The following is a 21751-nucleotide window of genomic DNA, read 5'->3' on the forward strand; positions in this document are numbered from 1 at the left end:
TCACTTTTTTATTCTCATTTCTTTCCTCCCGCTGTTCTTCCCATGCATCCTACAGTGATCCATTTGATTCTGTTCATGTTATAGCCAATAAGTCACTCTCTGGGGACCAGTATCATATACACATCATTTGCCAACAGGACTGTGTGCTCACCCAAAACCAGAGGCCCTGACAAGGCACATCAGCTCTGAATCTCCTCTTGGCTTCCACTACAGAACAAGTGCTCGACCCTGGCTGCACATTGCTCTCACCTGGAAATGTTTAAAAATCTCAATGCCCAGGCCAAATCCAGGCTGATCGTAACACAATCAGGGCTGGGACTGGAACCAGTATTTTTCATAGCTCTAAGGTGATTCCAAGGTACAGTCAAGGTTGAAACAATTGTATTAGAGTAGTTAGTGATTCTCAAACTTGATTGGGCATCAGAGTCACCTGGAGGGCTCCTTAAAACTCAAGATTGTTTCCCTGGGGATTCTGATTCAATAGATCTGGAGCAGTGTCCAAAATAGGCATTTCTAATAAGTTCTCAGGTGATGATGATGTAGCTGGGCTAAGACCACACTTTGAGAAGTCCTGCATTTGAGGAGCTATATAGGTGGCTCAGATGGTAAAGAGTCTGCCTGCAATGCGGGAGACTTGGGTTCGATCCCCAGGATGGGAAGATCCCCTGGAGAAGGGCATGGCAACCCACTCCAGTATTCTTGTCTGGAGAATCCCATGGAGAGAGACAGGAGGGGTACAGTCCATGGGGTCACAAAGAGTTGGACATGACTGAGCAACTAAGCACGCACACACACACACACGCAGTAGAAGTGGAACATTTTAACTGGCACCTGCATCCCAGTACACCTCTTCTACACATGAGATTTATGGCTAGCTAGATTTGGTGTTGTGTGCTGAGCTGCTCACTTGTGTCCGACTCTTTGCAACTCCATGATGCTGAGATATGCAGGCAAATGTGCCTTATCAGAAACCACAACACTTGAGATGGGATGAAGTAAAACACAGCATTGTTGTTTTGCTGTTTATGAGTCGTGTCCAACTCTTTTGCAACCCCATGAACTGTAGCCCACCAGGTTCCTCTGTCCATGGGATTTCCCAGACAAGGATACTGGAGTGAGTTGCCATTTTCTTCTCTAGGGGATCTTCCTGACTCAGGGATCAAACCTGCGCCTTCTGCTTGGCACATGGGTTCTTTACCATTGAGCCAGCAGGGAAACCCAGAACAAAAGATAAACAGTGGTTTTGGTTTTTTCCATGTTTTATCCACTAGAGAGAGGATTGGGGGTCCAATAAAGAAAAATGAGGAACAAAGGATAGTTAGAAACCCATAATCTCAAAGTAGAGAAGCATTCCACCTGCTCATCAGTGGCTCAAGAATGGAAATTCACAGCTTACATCAAAGAAGGTGCCTGCATGCTCCAGGATCAGCTGGTTGGAATCAGGCTTGTTTTTACAGTAGGTGACGTACATCTGAAATTTGTCTGCCTAAAAAAACAAAGATAATAAGATATCAGCATCCATTAGTTGCTCCCTCTGTTGACTGTGCCATCAAGTGCTGTGCAGTTAAACCCTTAGATATTGCCTGGCACGGACAATCCTGTGGCAAATGTCCTGGGCTCATTAGGCTTTATTAGGTGCTACCCTAATAAACTTGGGGATACTTTTTTCTTATCAGCAGGGGAAGAGAGCTCACTGAAAGAGAGTTCATTTTAAAACTAGTCTGTACTAGATAGAATTAGAAAAAATCAATTTACAAATCATAATATGTCCTGAAGCTGGACAGAATTTATTGAGAGAGTATCTCTCCTCCTTTTAACGTTACCTATAACTTGCTTCCCATCTTGAAAAATGATAGCATTTGCTTTAAAAATGAAAAGTCAAATGAAAATGAAGTGTAATCTCAGCAGGAGATCTGCTTGTACTCTAAATGTCCCCATGGGGGCAGTTTCTAGGGCATGTCAAGCAACTGTGCCATCATCCCACATGTGCCAGAAGCAATGATGGGGGAAAACGAAAGCAGGGTGACCCTTAGGGGGTCCTAAGTGAATCCTAAACAGATTGCTACTTTAAGTCAAGAATCATATGGCTTGGTAAAAATTCATTTCTCATGTCTTTGACATCTCCGGGGTTAGTGCTTCACAGTCTTTCCACTGGGAAAGTTACGTGTACTTTGGCCACCAAGCACTTTTCCCAACTGTGAAGTACTTCCCATCCCAATGCCTGCGTAACATTGGGGATGTCCTCTTCTAAAAAAGAAGCCTAACTAAGTGCTAATTATAGCAGGTTTCACTTATGCCAGCACTTACTTTCCCAAGTACTCTACCCATATTAACTCATTTGATCCTTATGAGAACCCTATGTGATCAGTTCTTTTATTATCAACCCACTTAACAGGTATGAAAATAGTGGCATGAGGTTGGTTGCTGTTTAGTCGCTAAGTCATGTTTGACTTTTGTGACCCCAGGCTCCTCTATCCATGGGATTTTCCAGGCAAGAATATTGGAGTGGGTTTCCATTTCTTTTTTTCCAGGGCATCTTCCTGACCCAGGGACTGAACCTGTGTCTCCTGCATTGGCAGGAGGATTCTTTACCACTGAGCCACATGAGAAATCCACAATGTAGGTTAGGTCACTTTAAATTCAGAAAGCAGTGGAGCCCAGGCAAGTTGACTTTAGGCTTCTTGGTCATAACTCTTGCTGTTCAATACATGTCAACTCTTTCTACTCTTTACTCCTGCACTATAGTCATACATTAAGGTGATAAGACTTAAGAAATCACTTTGAGATAATTCTTGGCAAAATGAACATATTTTATACTAAAGGTTTTCTGAAACCAATTTTATGTACTATTTAGGAGGTATTCATCATCCCTAAGAGATGCTAATAAATCACACTTATGGTTGACTGTAAGGCAAATCCACAAAATGTATGAAACAAGATGCCAAAAAAAAAAAAAATCCCTTCACTTAATGGTCAGTTTCATTTTTTCTCTACATTGGCTGTGCAAGGGGTCATATACTATTATTAGCAATAATGTGAACTGTGCATGGGCTCATGTATTTAGAGGTGGAAAATGTATTAGCACAAAATAAAATGGCAGTCTGAGACTTCCTTAAGAGAGCAGGCCAGGAAGTAAATGTTACAGTTTCAGAAAAAGGAGGCAACTCAGGTCTAGAGTTGCAGGATAAACTGTGATATTAATTATATGTCAGTGGACTGTTCAACATCCCAGCTCCTCTGAGATCTTTCCATCTATAAAACTTAAAAGATAACCACAGCCCTGCCTATTCCATAGGGCTGTTAAGACCGTAAACTCTCTGAATTGTGAAGACATTGGAAAAGTAATTAGCCCATTTTGAGTAGTAGTTCTAATTGGTTAATTGTTGACTACGTAGAACTCCTGGCCCTGGGGAAAGATTTCCATGTTTAGTTGCGCTTACTGTACTAGGTGGGCTTCCCGGTAGATGTTGGTACACATATCACGAGCCTGAACTCAGGATAATGGGGTGTGGAGATACTAACAGAGACTAGTGTTTCCATTTATATAATTAGAACCTGGTACATTCAGCCCATGTACTTGGCCCATGACAACAGCTCCAAGAAAGAGAATGACTATGTATACATCCTGTAGGTCAGAATTGGGATGGATAACCAAGGAGTCTGTTCTGTTATTAAGGAAGAAAATGTAAACAATGGCTTGGTGGATTTCTAAAGTTCTAATCCCCTAATCCTCATCCTGTTAAAAATAACTCGTGGATGGAGCTGGAACAGTTCTGCTACCAGGGGTGGTGGTCTTGTTTCAATCTCCTTACATTTCAGTTTTTGAAAGTTTTTTTAAGGTAGATATCAGACACAACATCTAAGGACCTTTCCCAAGGAGGGCTCTGGTGCTCCGTGATAGACTGCTTTCTTTCAGATCTACTCATGGATCTTCTCTACAGCCCCTGGTCCTGTGTTAGAATGTCAGTGACACCAAGCATCAGCTCAGGCACTGAACAGTGATGCCATCTGCTATCACCTGTACCCCTGGAAAACACGGGATCGTAGGAGGAGAAGTTCAGTAGGTTACCCAGGTAACAAAGCAGTGTCCCACATCCTCAGGCAGCTGCTCATACTTCTCCAGTTCTTTGAGGAAGATGCTGCAAGGAGGGAGAAAGGCTGAAATCAGACATTTCTGTACTGTTGGACCCCTCCCCACCAGAGGCTCAGACTGAGGCCAACCCAATCTCATAAACTCTCCATTATTTACATATGCCTTCTCCACTTTCTAAGTGATATGCGGTAAGGAGCAATTTAAAATATGTCGGAACTAATTTCATTAAATTTTTAATTAATTGATCAATTAGTGCTGCTTAATTGTTTCCCTTAAAGGTTTACACTTCTCAGGCTGAAAATAATGGAAGATGATACTTGTGTTGGGCATTTCAATGCTATGACTCTATTTTTTAATACAAGTAGTCTGAGCATGTTGCAACATTTGAAAATATATAGATATAGGTATCAAAAGGCCAAAATAATACTATCTGTGATCCCAGAGGTAAGGTGGAAAAATTCTGAATCCTATACTGACTTCTTTCCAATTTTTCACTTTCTTCTTCTGTCAGTACCCAGTTTGTGCTAAAAACTGAGTTAATGCTTCCAGTTGCTAACACTGTTAGGAAAGAAAATTTAATGGGGAAAATGTCATAATACATTTCAAAGCTGAATTGAATTACTACCGAATTATCTGCCATTGTGAATATCTAAGGCATGGCTCCTTTTTATGTTAATAAATAATAAACAGCTGACTACACCAACTTCAAATTCATATATTAAACAATTGGTTTGAGCTCAGAGAATACAAGCTCAAATAAGCCAGAATCATTGAAATGGCATTTTCTTTTTAAAAAATCAGACAAAGTGTTACAAATAATTATGAGGCTGTAGGGAAACATTCTGACAATGATGGAAGATGGTATAATCTCTACAAGTCGATTTGACAATATCTATCAAAGCAAAAAAGTACTTATCTTTGCCTCTGCAATTTTAATTTTGGAAAATGTGCTATAGTTGTAATCACACATATGCAAAATGAAGTATACACACGCATATTCACTGTGGCACTCTTCATAATAGCAAAAGGCAGTGTATAGATGACAAAGTAAACTATAGCACATCCACAGAACCATATACTATATGGCTATAGAAAATGGCAAAACTTTGTAGGTTTTTCATGGAAGATCTCCAGGTCAAGCTGTTAAGTAAAAAAGGCAAGGTATAGAAGAATGTATCTAATATTCGGCCTTTTGTCTAAGTAGGGGATATATATACTGTTATTTCCAACCCAAGAAACGAATGGTTAAAGTGTATAATTTTAGTTTTGCAAGATTAATTCTGGAGATCTACTATATAGCATAATATCAATAGCTAAGATTACTGGCATCACATACTTAAAATTTGCAAAGAAGATGGATCTTTTGTAAGTGTTCTTATATAACAATAGAAAAGAAAACTTTGGGAGGTGATAAATATGTCTATGGCCTTGATGGTGGTGATAGTTTCATGGGTATATAATTATCCCCAAATGCATCAGTGTTTTTGTGATATTAAATATGTACAAATTTTTACATCAACTGTACTTCAATAAAATGGTTAAAAAGAAAGTCTTCCCAAAACAAAAAGACAACCTACTGAAGGGAGAAAACACTTGCAAACGATGTAACCAATACGAGGTTACTATCCAACATATATAAATAGCTCGTACAACTGCAGATGAAGCAACTGACAAAGGATCAATTTCAAAATATATAAGCAGCTCATATAGTTCAATATCAGAAAAACTAACAACGCGATCAAACAATGGGCAGAAGACCTAAACAGACATTTCTCCAAAGAAGACATACAGATGGCCAATAAACACATGAAAAGACACTCGACGTCACTCATTATTAGAGAAATGCAAATCAAAGGTACACTGAAGCATCACCTCACACCAATCAGAATGACCAAAATACTACAGACAATAAACGCTGGAGAGGATGTGAAGAAAAGGGAACCCTACTGCACCGTTGCTGGGAAAGTGAATTGCTACAGCCACTATGGAGAACATTATGGAGACTTCTTAACAAACTAGGAATAAAACTACCATATCACCCAGCAATCTAACTACTGGGCATAAACACTAAGAAAACCACAATTCTAAAAGATACATGCACCCCAATGGTCACTGCAGCGCTGTTTACAATAGCCAGGACATGGAAGCAACCTAGAGGTCCACTGACAGATGAATGGATAAAGAAGCTGTGGTGCATAGATACAATGGAATATTAGCCATAAAAAGGAACAAATCTGAGTCAGTTGTAGTGAAGTGGATAAACCTAGAGCCTGTTATACTGACTGAAGAAGTCAGAAAGAGAAACAGATATCATGTATTAATGCATATAAATGGGATCTAGAAAAATAGTACTGATGAACCTATTTACAGAGAAGAAATGGAGACGCAGACACAGAGAATGGTCTGGTGGGCACAGTGGGAGAAGGAGAAGGTGGGACAAACTGAGAGAGCAGCATTGACAGATATACACCATTGTGTCTAAAACGGACAGCTAGTGGGAAGCTGCTGTGTAGCACAAGGAGCCCAGCCTGGTGCTCCGTGATGACCGAGAGCGCTGGGATACGGAGGGGAGGGAGGTTTAAGAGGGAGCAGATATATAATATAATCATGACTGACTTGCACTGATGTATGGCAGAGACCACCACAATATTGTAAAGCATTATCCTCCAATAAACAAACAAACAAACAAACAAACAAAAAACAACGCGATTTAAAAATGGGCCGAAGACCTGAATGGACTTTTTCTCCCAGGAAGACATACAGATGGCTAAGAGGCACATGAAAAGATCATTACTTACTTTCAACATCATTAATCATCAGGGAAATGAAATTAAAACCACAGTGAAGCATCATCTCACACTAGTCAGAATGGCTATCACCAAAAGGAACACAAATAACAAATGTTGGCAAGGATGTGGAGAAAAGGAGCCAGCCTACACACACACACACACACACACACACACACACACACACACGCACGCACGCACGCACGCACGCACGCACGCACACACACACACACACACACACACGAATTTACTCACCCATAAAAAGAATGCAGTTTTGCCATGTGCAACAACATGGATTTACTAGAAGGCTATTATGATAACTGAAATAAGTCAGATGGAGAAAAACAACTACCGTATGATATCACTTATATGTGGAGTCTAAAAACTACAACAAACTGGTGAATATAACAAAAAACAAACAGACTGACAGATACAGAGAACAAGATAGTGGTTACCAGTGTGGAGAGAAAAGAGGAGAGGGGCAAGAAAGGGATGGGGGATTAAGAGGCACAAACTACCATGCATAAAGAAACTACAAGCATATACTGTACAGTGTGCGGAATACAGCCAATAGTTTATAATAATTATAAATGGAGTACAGTCTTTAAAGACTGTGACTCATTATGTTGTACACCTGAAACTATATAATATTGTACATCAAGTATACCGCAATAAAAAAAGAGAAGAGCAACAGACTTTCACACGTGTGAAAGAACACAAAAAGAAGAGCATTCACTGCAGTACTGTTTGAAATAAAACTGGGTTGGAAGCAATGGAAATATATTTTTAACTCATTACCACAGGAAACCAGATGAAAAAACATGGTGGATAAAGATAAACATGGGTCAAATACTGCCATCAACTATCACAGGCTGTTATCTAGTGCAGCAGGAAAAGAGGACAGTTTAGGAACTGAAAGGCCTTGGGTTAAAATCCTTGTTTTGTCAGGTTAGGTGGCTCTGGGCAACTTACCATGAATCACAGCACCCATATTACAGTGACATTGTAATGATTGTAAGTGAGACAATAAAATTTTTTAAAGTAAATTAAAAGAAATAAATGAAACAGTGTAAAATGCAAAAAAAAAAAAAAAAAAGATAGAGGTGGGTGGGTCTTCTCAATCTATACTTTTCTATTTAATTTTGATTTAAAAGTTGATTCAAAAATTAAATTAAAAGATATAAAGTAGGTCTGAATTATTCCATTACTTACCTCTACCATTGGAACAAATAAATTTTATTAATTTGACTTATACTACCTGATTTCTCTTGTCCAAGCATTCTGGAAGCATCTTATAATTACAATTGGTTATGAGTTATATATATATAGTATATATATATAGAGCCTGTTATACTGAGTGAAGAAGTCAGAAAGAGAAACAGATATCATGTATTAATGCATATAAATGGGATCTAGAAAAATAGTACGATTAACCTATTTACAGAGAAGAAATGGAGACACAGACACAGAGAATGGTCTGGTGGGCACAGTATATATACACCTGTTATTTGTGTTCTCTTTTCAATGACATAGAATGACTTGGTTTTGGTTTAAAGAAATATATACGTGCAATTAAAAAATGTTTGGCAAGCCATATTTGTAAGGCCAAAATGCCAATGATTTATAGAGTCATAGATGGTATTTTTTGTCCATCTGCCATTGACATTTTCTACTAGAAATAAGTATTACTTCAGTAGTAAGTAAAAGTCAGTTGAAAATGTTTGAAGACTCCTGGCAGTATCCATTTAATGATAATCATCTTTCCCCTGAATTCTGGAGTATCCTGATCTGAATCACTGAATAGCAGTGATTATAATGCAATTTGGGTTTACAAAATGCAAATATGCAGTGCTCAAAAATCAATAAAGTATTATATTTATTGCTACTTTTAGAAGAACTGCAGGTGACCCACATGTATTTAATATGAATTCTAAACTAGAAATAGAAAAATATATAATGCTGCAAGTGAGGATCAAATTTTTTACAAGGACAAGAAGAAAACATGGGTTTTTTTTGTTGTTGCAGAGAGAAGCAATCTGGATCATCACCACATACATAGTATATTAAAACATTCATCTATTTTTAACACACTATAATTTTTATTTCTGGAACTAAATTCTAAAAGACACGTACTATATGGCTGTTTTCCATGAGAACACTAAACAACATAAGGTACAAAATCCTCACAGGTATTTTTTCAGGTGTTGAGATGTTCTTTACGGCTGTTTCTCATATTGGCCTTCAGGATAATCTCAGTGAAGACAATGGATGGAGATCCAGCTCTGAGCTGTGACGGGCTGAACAGGACCTGGGGGTTAGGGCTGGAATGGCTTGGTGAGTAAGGGAAGAGCTATGCTAGGACAAGGACTGGTGAAAGGGAACGAACCGCTTTAAAGAAAGGAGGAGGCAGTACAGAAGGGTACTTGGAAAAAAGAGAAAGAGGAGAATCTGGAGCCCCAGGCACCTGGGATAAACGCTCTTGGGTGCAGGAAACTTCCACTTGCCCACTTTTGGGCTCTCACTCCAGTTCCCTCACTCTGACCACTATGGTATACAGATTCTTCTCTATTAACAGTGACCAAAGAAATGATACAATAGCTTGGATCATGACATTCCATAGAAGATATAAAATTGTATCCTTGTTTTAGAAGTTGCAAGGACTCTGTGATGACTCAGGGAGAGCTTCCCTCTTTCCTTATGACCAAAGATCATTGACTTGGTCACTTCAGCTTAATTTTAAGTAAAAAAATGGCAATTATGCCCACAGAGTTGATAATTGATCTAGATGCTGAAGACAGTAATAGCAATTTTTGGTGACAGCAGCTGCCTATGGGAGGATACTCTAAATAAATTCTCAAGAAATGAAAGCAATTTAAAATGAATTAAGTACATAGAATATCATTTCTACAATTAATGCCTTCCCGGAAAATGATTTTAACAGCAACTGCCACTAGCCCACTCTTCTACTAATTCAAGGCCTCACTTTCCTTTCCTCTGCAAACCAATCTCAAATAAAAGAACCAGAGTTCACATCTAGTCACAGTTGTCAGTAGGGGGTCTTACAAAGTACCATTTTTTTTTTTCAGTTTTAAACAACCTTGTGAGGTTGTTGTGAAGATTTAATAAACTCATGTAGGTAAAGAACCCAAACCAATACCTGGCATATCAGTTCAGTTTAGTTCAGTCGCTCAGTCGTGTCCGACTCGCTGTGACACCATGAATCACAGCACGCCAGGCCTCCCTGTCCATAGGCACTAAATTAGTTTTTCAGGATCAGTGCCTCCCAATTTTAATAAGCTCCACTCCTGGAGACTTACTCCCAGGGAGCTCTTCCCACCATGCCCCTGGTGAAAATCTATAGTAGACTGTCTTCTCTGAAAACCATATCCTGGGAAAAATCTTGATTGGGGTTATATAAAAACTGGATTTCAAGGTCACATATCATTTAAGCTTGGAAATTCTCAGTTAAACTGGTTTGTTTATGAAAGGACTTTCAAAATCCTATAATATGATGAGGTACATTATATCTCTGAAGTAAGTAGAGTGTGCGGTGCTTCCCAAACTTCTTTGCAAGTGGAACACTTTTGGGGAAAGTATCAGACTTTGTCTCAAGGAACACTTAGTGACCCCTACTCCTGCCTGTGCACTGTCTTCTGGGGTTAGGACCTGAGCAACTGTACCATTTAGCAAAACTCCCTGGGTGATTTTAATGTATCCAGTCCATAGATCAGCTTTTGAAAGCAATTTTTTTGGGCTCCAAAATCACTGCAGATGGTGACTGCAGCCATGAAATTAAAAGATGCTTGCTACTTGGAAGAAAAGCTATGACCAACCTACACAGCATATTAAAAAGCAGAGACATTACTTTGTCGACAAATGTCCGTCTAGTCAAAGCTATGGTTTTTCCAGGCGTCATGTATGGATGTGAGAGTTGGACTATAAAGAAGGCTGAGCGCTGAAGAACTGATGCTTTTGAACTGTGGTGTTGGAGAAGACTCTTGAGAGACCCTTGGACTGCAAGGAGATCCAACCAGTCCATCCTAAAGGAAATCAGTCCCGAATATTCATCAGAAGGACTGATGCTGAAGCTGAAACTCCAACACTTTGGCCACCTGATGCGAAGAGCTGACTCATTGGAAAAGACCCTGTTGCTGGGAAAGATCGAAAGCGGGAGGAGAAGGGGACGACAGAGGATAAGATGATTGGATGGCATCACCAGCTCTATGGACATGAGTTTGAGTAAGCTCTGGGAGTTGGTGATGGACAGTGAGGCCTGGTGTACTGCAGTCCATAGGGTCACAAAGAGTCGGACATGACTGAGTGACTAAACTGACTACCCTTTCCAGTGTGCTTCCAGTTGGCAGATCCTACATCCACTCTATATGGTTTCTTTTTAAATAAAAAAGGTAGGAATTAAACAAGCTATCCTGTGATGGGCATATCGATTCATAACTTTGAGTAAGTTGTGCAGTACCATCTCAAGTAATTGTTGAAGACCAGCAGCAGTATTAAACTCTATTTTGTTTTTTAATTGGAAACTTATGAAGACAACAGGTTATGTACACTTGATCAGTATAATTCTACCTACTTCAAATAGATGTGATGAGTTTAAATTAAAGCACACGAAGCCACAAGACTTTTCACAAACGATGGGACATCCCTCCTCAGCTGTTCTATAGCGACATCTCGGTCTTCACCACTTCAGTAATTATGTGCAATAAATCACGGGAGAATGAGCAAAGCAAGAAGTTTAAGTGCTTCTGTGAATATCTGGGGTTCTTTCAGAAATGAGTAAAACTTTTAAAGAAATGTCAAGATTCAAATACTGCATCATATTACTTCTTTGCAGATTTAAAAAATACAACAAACTTATGAATATAACAAAAAAGAAGCATGCTCACAGATACAGAGAACAAACTAATGGTTACCAGTGGGGCAAGAGAAGTGGGAGGGGCAATACAGGGGTGCTGCTGCTGCTGCTGCTCAGTCACTTCAGTCGCGTCCGACTCTGTGCGACCCCATAGACGGCAGCCCACCAGGCTCCCCCGTCCCTGGGATTCTCCAGGCAAGAACACTGGAGTGGGTTGCCATGTCCTTCTCCAATGCATGAAAGTGAAAAGTGAAAGTGAATTCACTTAGTTGTGTCTGACTCTTAGCGACCCCATGGACTGCAGCCTACCAGGCTCCTCCGTCCATGGGATTTTCCAGGCAAGAGTACTGGAGTGGGGTGCCATTGCCTAGGGGATTAAAAGCTACAACTATCAGGTATAAAATAAAATAAGCTACAAGGATATACTGTATAACACAAGGGATACAGTCAATATTTTATAATACTTATAAATGGAGTATAACCTTTAAATTGTGAATCACTCTATTGTACTCCTGTATTGTACATAGTGGGGCTTCCCTGGTGGCTCAAATGGTAAAGAATCCACCTGCAATGTGGGAGACCTGGGTTCAGTAGCTGGGTTGGGAAGATCCCCTGGAGGAGGGCATGGTGACCCACTTCAGTATTCTTGCCTGGAGAATCCCCATGGACAGAGGAGCATGGTGGGCTACAGTCCATGGAGTCACAAGGAGTTGGACAGAACTGAGTGACTAAGCACACAGCACATAATTCCTGGAGGAGCCTGGCGGGCTACAGTCCATGGAGTCCCAGAGTCGGACACGACTGAGCGACTAAGCACAGCACATCGTAGTTAACAGTGTACAACAACTACACTTCAATAAAAAAGAAATGTCAAGATCTAAGCAATGTTATTACTCTATCAAAGTATTATGATGCAATACATTATTCAGTTACTTTACGAGGAAAATGCTTCCCTCCGGCTTTGGATGGGATCCTGGAAAATAAAGCCACTAGCATTATTGACAGAAAAACTTTGTGAGCTTTGTCATTAAGCACCATGAAAACAGTACCATTCCAAAGGCACCCTGGGTCATTCTGAAACTGTTATTTTTGCCAAAGGTAAATCTGGTCTATAGTCTTACTGCTTCTAAAGAAGTGTGTCCTTCACTGAGGACCTTCATATCAAGGGTACAGCTTGAATTTAAAGGAGAATACATGTGATGGCCTTGTTTGTGCATGCTCTCAGGCATGGGCATATACACTTGTTGGGGAGAAGGGGAATGAAGCAGGGTCACAGTGGTAACAAGAGAAAAGTAGAACAAGGAGACATAAACAAATAAAGCTGGAGGCAGGCTGGGGAGAGAGGTATCGGGCTTATTGGCAGGCAGCCCAGGACACTGCCCCATACGCTTTTGCATACAAGAGGAGCTAGAGATCATTTCTAAGGGACCAATTAGTGACCAGATAGACCCAGAGCCCAGCACAGAAGAGGTTCTGGACTGCAGGCCAGGACAGCTGGTTAGCACACTGAGCAGCTGTTAAACTACTGGAGGGTTGTGTGCACTCCAGGGAAGGTGCCAGATGGCTCATAGAAGTCTTTGCTCAGCACAGTTTGATCACCTGGGCTGAGCCATGACAATTACCAGGCTCTGTCTCTTTATTTCACAGCAGAAACTTCTGCTGAGGTTATAGGTGGAGAGGAAAGGTGCACAGGGATGACTCTTACTCAGAATACCCCCCACCCTCACTTTAAACTCAAGCAGCAGCTTACCTCACTGCAGCGCTACCTGTTGAATATGTTTTGCTAATATTTTCCAAATTTAACTTTTGTGATTAGGTGAATCAAAAAGCACTGCACAAACATAAGTTTAATGTTAAAGTAAAATATAAACAACGAATCTTGCATTTAATGTTATTCATAGGCCATTGACAGGCTGTTTAGTAGCTAGGCATGAACACCAAGAAGTTAGTGTGTACAACTGAAATGAACATGACTTTGACACACCAAAATGAATGTTTAGACTTTGTTTTGCTTTGGGTACTCCCCCATATTTATAAAACTAGCACTGGAAAAAAAAACCAGCAACAAAATCGCAGCTATAATTTTTTAAGGCCCTACTGATAAGTGTGTAAGGCTCTCAGTTATCTCTCAGAGTATAAATTTAGGGCCTAAGGAAAAACACACTAGGATGTCCCCTTCCTCTCTGCTTGACATTTGAATATTAAGAAAATGACAGTGTGACAATAGGGAGTTATAAAGACGTGGATTCTTTGGCTGTGTTACTAATCGGTTTGAGCAGGTCACAAACCTTGTAAGTTCCAGTTTCTATGAAACAAGAGAGTAGAACGAGATTTTCCTGGTGTGGGAAAGAAGCACAGAAAGCAGAGAATACAAACAAGGTGTGTGAGTACAGGAAGGAGGAGAGGCAAAGCAGAGAAAGCAGCTGCAGCCTGGCAGAGGGGCCTTCAGATGAGGCTGTGGCCTGCACACCCCTTTTCTCTCCACTTGGGGGAGCCAGCGCCTCACCTTGTAGCTACAGATCCACCCTCTGCATTTCAAGCGGTTGTAAAATCAACTTGGAGGGTGGAAACCAGCATTAAAGAGGAAGGAGAACAGAACCTAATCCAAAGTATCAGAGTGCATCACACATGGTGAGGGCATTATTTTGCAGGATTTAATTTTTCTATTATATATAATATATAAAGCATGTGCATATCAGGACAGGGTATATAATTTTTCTTTGGCTCATAATACAAAATGTTTGAAAAACACTTAACTGACTCTCCTGCCTACCACAGGAGACAGGGAGGCCTAGCTCTTTTTCATCAGCCTCTCCCCCTCCATCTCACCCTCCCCCTTTCTATACTGCCTCCCTCTAGTCCTGCCCACTCTCCCTCCCTCTCTCCCTTCTTCTCCACACCTCTTCTTTCCCTTGCTAGCCACTGTCCTCACTTCTCCTCTATCCAGGTGTTCTATCCCACTTTCCCGCTCACTCTGTCTCTCCTCCCTTCCTCCATGCTCCTGTCACCGCCATTTCTACCTGGCACCCCCTCCACCCACCACCTCGCCCCTCTTGTGCCCCAGTCTCACAGGAGCAGACGTGACAAGACACAGTCCACCTGGGAGTATGACGGCTTCACCTTCCCCCTCCCTTGACCCAGGATGGAGACTCACTCCCAAACTGCTTCATTTCAGGCCATTATTGTAAGGGTGTGTGACCTGGATGACATACCTACAGAAGAAACGGGTTGAAATGTTCCTGAGATTTGAGGATGTGTGTTGAAGCTGGTTAGATATGAACCAAAGCAACCAGACTTGGCAGTGCCAGCCGTGGTCTATGGAGAGGAGAGAGGACTGCCCCAGCCCCTGGAATCTATGCCTAATTGTTCAATGGGGAAATGTCACAAAGTGTGCAAGTCACTGGGCCCTCTCTGGGTCTCAGGGCTCTTATCTGTCAGTGGAGACGATTATGCTTGATGCTCAGGAAGACCTTCTGATTCCTGACAAGAGATTTTATAAAAATGTTATTGCCCAGACTCACATATGGCCATATCTCCAAAAACTGAAAGGGAAAAATTAAGTTCAGATTTAACCAAAGGGGATGAGCATTTTAAACAAACTGCTCTCCTTACCGAAGCTGAAAATCAAATACAAGGCAAACTGAAAATGAATGATTTTCCCACATTACAAGCTGTAGGCCAGTCAAAGTGGGGAGAGAGCATTAATAAAACCATCACCATTGGGGAGATCTATTTATGGCATTTATCACCTTTCCTGAGTACTCCCAGAATGCTTAACAAAATGCAAAAAATAGATCTAGGTTTTGAGTAGATAAGTGCCGTGATCTTTGTATTTAGTTCTGTAGATAACGGGATGTAGTATCAACATAGGGAGAGCAGAGGGTAAAAACCAAGTATCACTCCTTAAACCTCCAATTGGTGTTAATATCACTACTTGTTAACTATTAAATTCTACATATATGAATTGTTCCTCTACAAAAATTTTGGTACTTGGGAACTTCTCCATTCAATACCTATAGAGACAAAGCTCCTACAGAAAAGGTCCCACACACACAAAACCAATCTTGATTGTCATTCTTCAAAGTGACATCATTTAAAAGGATCAATATTAACTAGCCGAGTTATTTAACGTATGCACCTTTGGTCTAGATACTAATTTCCCAGTGCCTCAGCTGATACGGTTATGCAGGCAGTGTCCATCTCAGTCCCTCTGCCTCTCAGTCTCTCTGTCTGCAGTCTTCCTCCCTCCCAATCTCTTTCCCTCAGTCTCTGTAGAGAAGACGCACAGAACCTGAGCTATGCATTAGAAATCAGAGGAGTCTGTTTCTCTGTCAGATAGCACTTAATTATAAATTTGAAAAGATGCAAGCAACTGGGGTTAAAAAGAACCTTTTGATATGTTTAGGTTAAAAAGTGACCATTTCAGAAAAGTATTCCTGAAGAGCAAACTAGAGTTTGGACAATTGCCTGGTCTTCCCAATAAGAAGTACCCAGGAAACTCTTTCATTTAGACATGCAAATGTTTTGCTTGTCTAGAAGGTTCTGACTGTGGTGAACAAAAATAATGATTTTCCGTATCTTGAGATTTTCATAAACAAAAGAGTGAATTATGACTTGAATTGCATTAGCCATAAGTCTGCAAATTTTATTCTATCTTTAGCCCACCTATCCATTCATCCACCCAACAAACACTTAGTGTTTACTGTGTGCCAAGTATTGGGGTTATGCAGTGAAAGACATGACTTCTTATGGAGTTCACAATTTCTGCACTTTCAAAGTTGGCTTAATTGCCATTTTTAATATTACTCATTAGAGATTTTAGAGGGTTATACTTTCTACATTAGTCAAATTTTGTATGACATGAGAAGAAAGCACATATTATGAGTAGAGTAAATAAAGCCTTAAGTCCTCTAGATCCTACTGGGAATTAATAAACAGCTTGATTTTTTTTGCATGTTCTCCTAAACTGTGGACTATTTAAAATATATTTCGGTGGATAGCTTTCTAAATGCATTACAAGTTCCTTGCTTTTTCATGCAGGATATGCCAATGATTCATTATTACCTATTACTAATATAATATTATTATGCTGTATCATAATACAGTGGTTCTGTTGGACTCTATATTGGATTATATTGGGACATAGGATCATCTGCACCAACGGAGAATAGCTCTTGACCACCTTGATCTTTTGGGTTCTTTTGACTCTTTTTTTGGAAGTTTATCTTTCTTTCCTGTCAGGTACTGATATCAAGCTACTTGCTCGAATTCTTGATTCTTATTTGCTGCTTCTAAATTGCTATGGGCTTGGAAACAATCTAACCAAGAAAGAGAGAGGGTGTTATGGTAGACAAGAAGGAGTTCCTCTGGAAAGATAAACTTTATCTTTGTGATATTTCTTTTGGTTGCTCAGAGGCTGGTTTTTATTTTCTTCTTGTTTTTTATGTTCTAAATAGGTAACATTTTTGGGGTAGCTGTGTTCTTAATCACTGAATTTATGCCTCTACAAAATGCAATATTCCTATGGCTTAACTTGACTTTTTTTATTTTATGGAGTTCTTAGAACTCTATTTTGTAACTGGTAGGTAGATCTTCAGCTACTTCTTAAATAGACTACCAAACTGCTTGCCTTGATTTACTGGATTGGTAACTTTAAACCATAATAAGGTAAGGTTATGCTAGATAGTCTGTTGTTATTTAGTTGTTAAATTGTGTCCAACTCTTTATGACCCCATGGACCGTAGCCCACCAGGCTTATCTGTCCATGGGATTCCCCAGGCAAGAATACTGGAGTGGGTTGCCATGTCCTTCTCCAGGGGATCTTTCCAACCCAGGGATTGAACCCATGTCTCCTGTATGGCAAGTGGATCCTTTCAATGCTGAGCCATCAGGGAAGCCCAGATATTCTGTTACAATTGGTCAATTTTGAAACAAAGAGTCTTTCCCCTTATACACTGATTTGGCAAAAACAAGGCTCACAGGAAGTGCGTATAGTGAGCTCTATATTCCTATACCTTGCCAATTTGGTAAGAATATGAGCAAAGTGAGACTTCTGACTAAATCCCAGAGATCATAAATCAGATAAGAAAAGGAACATGACTTACTACTTTCTAGGCTGCTATCTTCCCAAATATCTAGGGAGATGGGATAATACTCAGCTGAGCTCAGATGATGGAATGTGGGGTCAGCGGTCAAGAACGGCTTTATTGGGATCTTATTAAATAGACATGAGGAGAAAATATTGCTGTCACTGGAGATTTCCAGACAAAAAAATATAGAGAGTATAAAAATTTGGATTTAAAAAAAGACTAGGAACTTTTATCAAGTACTCCAGAGAGTCAGAAGGTATTTTCACCCTGGAGCTTACTGCTTTCATAAGCTGACAGGGGAGCTACGTATTTTATGTTCTCTTTAACTAGTGCCATTTGATGACTTTACAGGGGATTAATCATCAGGTATTGACGAGAGGAGTGCCTCTTTGCCTGCTGTTTAGACCTTTTAGAGCTCAGCAGCCTTTTATATCCAACTATTACTTGCCAGGTGGCTCAGCAAGAATCCGCCTGCAGTGCAGGAGATGCGTGTTTGATCCTTGGGTTGGGAAGGTCCCCTGGAGGAGGAAATGGCAACCCACTCCAGTATTCTTGCCTGGAAAATTCCATGGACAGAAGAGCCTGGTGGGTTATAGTCCATGGAGTTGCAAAGAGTCAGACACTGATCAGCAACTGAACACACACACTTGCCTTTGGTCATTCTTAGCAAAGAATGAAGTCTCATTCTCTAGAGCTGGGCTGCGCCATATAGTAGCCACTTGTCACCTATATTTATTAAACAAAGTTGAAAATGCAGTTCTCAGTAGCACTAATCACACATCATGTGTTCACTAAGCACACATAATCAGTGGCTATGGTACTGGACATCACAGACACAAAACATTTCCACCCTACTGACGGCTCTATGGCACAGTGCTGTTCTAGAGTCTTGACTCAAGGGGATTGCCACCCTGGTGCATGGGCAGTTTCATCTCCAGCATGACAACTTCACTGAGTCAAAGCCTTGACTAGCCTGACCCTAGGACTTCCTCTACACTGTATCCTACAACTCTGAACCTCTATGTTAGCCCTTCTTTGCAACAGGGTCCTGAGAGAGCTCTAGGACTTTTTGTCAACATTATTTCTCAAGGTTCCCCCCATTTGTACATTGGAAACTCAGTTATTTCCAGAGCTGGATATGTCATCTAACCAACCAGTGTTCTTGCTGACCCTTTGTTAACGATTGAATATGTTTAGTATGCTATGGAAAAGATGTTTAAATCAGATTGGGAGCTGGAAGAAGTGAGTTGTGAAGTTTTAGGGCTCTATGATTCTACTTATTTCAACAAAACATAGAGGGTTACTTGATGTTCTCCCTTATAAACTGTCAAGAAATATATTCCACTAGATAATTTGATTAGGTATCTATCAATCTGTCTATTGTTTTGGTGGAGGGTGGGGATGATGAGGTAGTTAGGGATGAAGGGAATATTTAGGTCAAAAGAAAACATCAGTGGAACTTGAAACCTAAGGCCTGCAAAGTAGGATGGTTAACCTCAGATGAATTCTAATGTCAGGATTACCCAGAGTTTTAATAAAGAGAAGCTACTTTTACTTCCTCAAGCCTGCCTATTATTTTGATTCAGTCTGAGGATACTGGCAGTTAGGTTAGTCAGGATACCACTGAACATTTGACTTCACCCTCCATTAGGAACTTTGGACCACTGTGGAGAAAGAGGGGTGAGTGAGAAAGAAGTCTGACAGCCATTAACTTAGAGATTTAACAGGCACTACTTTACCAGGAGAGAATTCCCAGTTAACTTTGGTCCACTTGTTGGGAAGCCTTGCTGTTGGGTATTTATGGCCCTAAGTGTACTCCACTGAAACCCTCCACCACCAACCTACTTGTTATGAAAATCGTAGATCTCCTGGATGTTGCCAAAGATGATATGCTCCTTATTAAGGATCCCAGGGGGGATCTCCTCCACACCACTGGTCATTTCCCACAGGTAGGTCTGTAAGACAGCAACAGTTCCATCATTGGCAAGCACTGCCACGTGGATGTGAAATACACACAAAACAAATAGGCCTTAAAAACTTGGGGGGTAAGGGTCAGACTAGGGATGCATGTAGAGTTTAAAAAGTGAGATGGTAAATAAGCAGAATGAAAAGAAATAAAACCTGAATGTTCTATTATCTTGATCTGCTGTTAAGGAAATTCATCCCAGCAACAGCACAAACTCCATATTTTTATTTATTAAATATGCTTTGAGTTTGACTGTGCATCAGGGGGAGATGTAGACTTTCAGACTTAAGTTCATTGACTGTGTCATGGATTTTATTTTGAATTTTCCTTACATGCTTTCTTTTGCTGGGTCTAGTTCCAATCTGAGAAAAGTTTGTTTTCCAAAGCACTTTTAATTCTCATGCAATTATTACTGACTTGGGGAAAGATGTCCTCTGGCTGGTTTTTCATTCTTCAAGCTCTGGGATAAGACAGAGTACTGAGCTCCTCTCCAGTACCAGATGTGGCAAGGACATCATTTTCTAACACAGCTGAGAACTGATGACCCCAAGACTTACCTCTAAGCACTCGTGTAAGTCCCTCACATAAGCCTTCTCTGTCTGGAGCAATTCTGCCATAATGAACCTAGAAGGAAACAAACGGGCTTTTCGTTGATTAGAGAGATAAGGCATCCCTTCTTTCAAACTTCACTGCCCCCACCCCAAGCATTTATCACATTCTTGAATGTCCTTTATTTCTACTTTACTAACATAAATCTCTTCCTCTGAGTCCCTCTCACTCTGATCATTTGCTTTGTGTCCCTTCAGTATGCTTGTGCTCAGCAAGTTCCATACTTACTCCCCTCCTTTCTGCCCCAGTTCTCCCATGTTGTGATTCTGTGCTGATATTTGTGTGCTCCCAGTTGCACGTGTGTGTATGGGCACAAGCATGCAGCACCACTCACACTCATTCTCACCAACTGGACACCAACTCAGCTTCCTCCATTTCTCTTACTGGAGCTCCCAGAACGCTGATTCCTGCTCAGTAGAATGGCTGACTTACACCAAAATGGTTCACAGTTCACAGCTTAAACCAGGTTTAAAAGTCAGAAAGGTTAGCAAACTGTTTTCTGTAATGAACTACAGAGTAAGTTCATTCAGTCTCTGTCACAAGCACTCGGCTTTGTTGTTGGACGTGAAAGAAGCCACAGGCATATGTTAAAAAGAAATGAGTCTGGCTGTGTTCCAATAAAATTATTTATGAACAGAAAATAATTCATCTAATTTTTATGTAATGAAAATATTCTTGTTTTGATAGTTGTCACCATTTAAAAATGTAGAAAATAATTTTTAGTTTATAGCCTATATAAAATAGGTGGTGGGCCAGGGGTGGCTTGTAGGACATAGTATGCTGACCTCTGGCCTCCAAAGGGACTATTTTACATTGCAAACTACTGTGCCCGAGGCTGAGTGGGTGATCCCAACCACAGCACAAGCTAACAATGCTAAATGACTGCTCTTCACTCTCCTGAAAAGAGAAGGCTCCTGTCTCCCTGGACTCCTAAACAACACAGTGCACCCGGGCAGACATCAAGCTTAAAGACGTGAGGCTTCACTGTAGTGTACCCACGTCTTTCACAAATTTGTATTATAAATGGTCCTTCCTAGCTGGAATGTGATGTGTAATAATCTCTAATTTAGCACAAAGTATATTTTTATACATTTATTTTAGATTTTCTATGTCACTGTTTTCATGGTACTTTATAATGAAAATTCCTATTTATAATGTGTCACATCAGATAAAAATTTAGAGAAAGATTATCCACAGAGTGTCCCCTGTTGGGAATTTCATAAGAAATGTTAAAGTAAGAGGCATCTTCTCCGGGACCTTTATCTTTATTTATTTTTTTTTTTTTAAAGCAATACATTGTTCTAGCAGTGGCCTTTCCATTAAGTATAAGAATTCCCT

General features: G+C 40.3%; 1 protein-coding gene across 2 annotated transcripts in view; it reads right to left on the reverse strand.

Annotated features, from left to right (window-relative positions):
• The window catches only part of LOC120870552 (kalirin), a 522430-nt gene that overhangs the window by 41744 nt on the left and 458935 nt on the right, over positions 1 to 21751 (reverse strand). For both annotated transcript variants that reach the window (XM_040250305.1, XM_040250297.1), the window contains exons 24-27: positions 20362 to 20428; positions 19684 to 19793; positions 4070 to 4139; positions 1397 to 1486 (exon numbers count right to left, since the gene is read on the reverse strand). In XM_040250305.1, coding sequence (XP_040106239.1) covers positions 1397 to 1486; positions 4070 to 4139; positions 19684 to 19793; positions 20362 to 20428 — 337 coding nt within the window. The remainder of the gene's footprint in view (positions 1 to 1396; positions 1487 to 4069; positions 4140 to 19683; positions 19794 to 20361; positions 20429 to 21751) is intronic.

Source organism: Oryx dammah, unplaced genomic scaffold, assembly GCF_014754425.2.
Source record: "Oryx dammah isolate SB20612 unplaced genomic scaffold, SCBI_Odam_1.1 HiC_scaffold_2, whole genome shotgun sequence".
Taxonomy (NCBI): Eukaryota; Metazoa; Chordata; class Mammalia; order Artiodactyla; family Bovidae; genus Oryx; species Oryx dammah.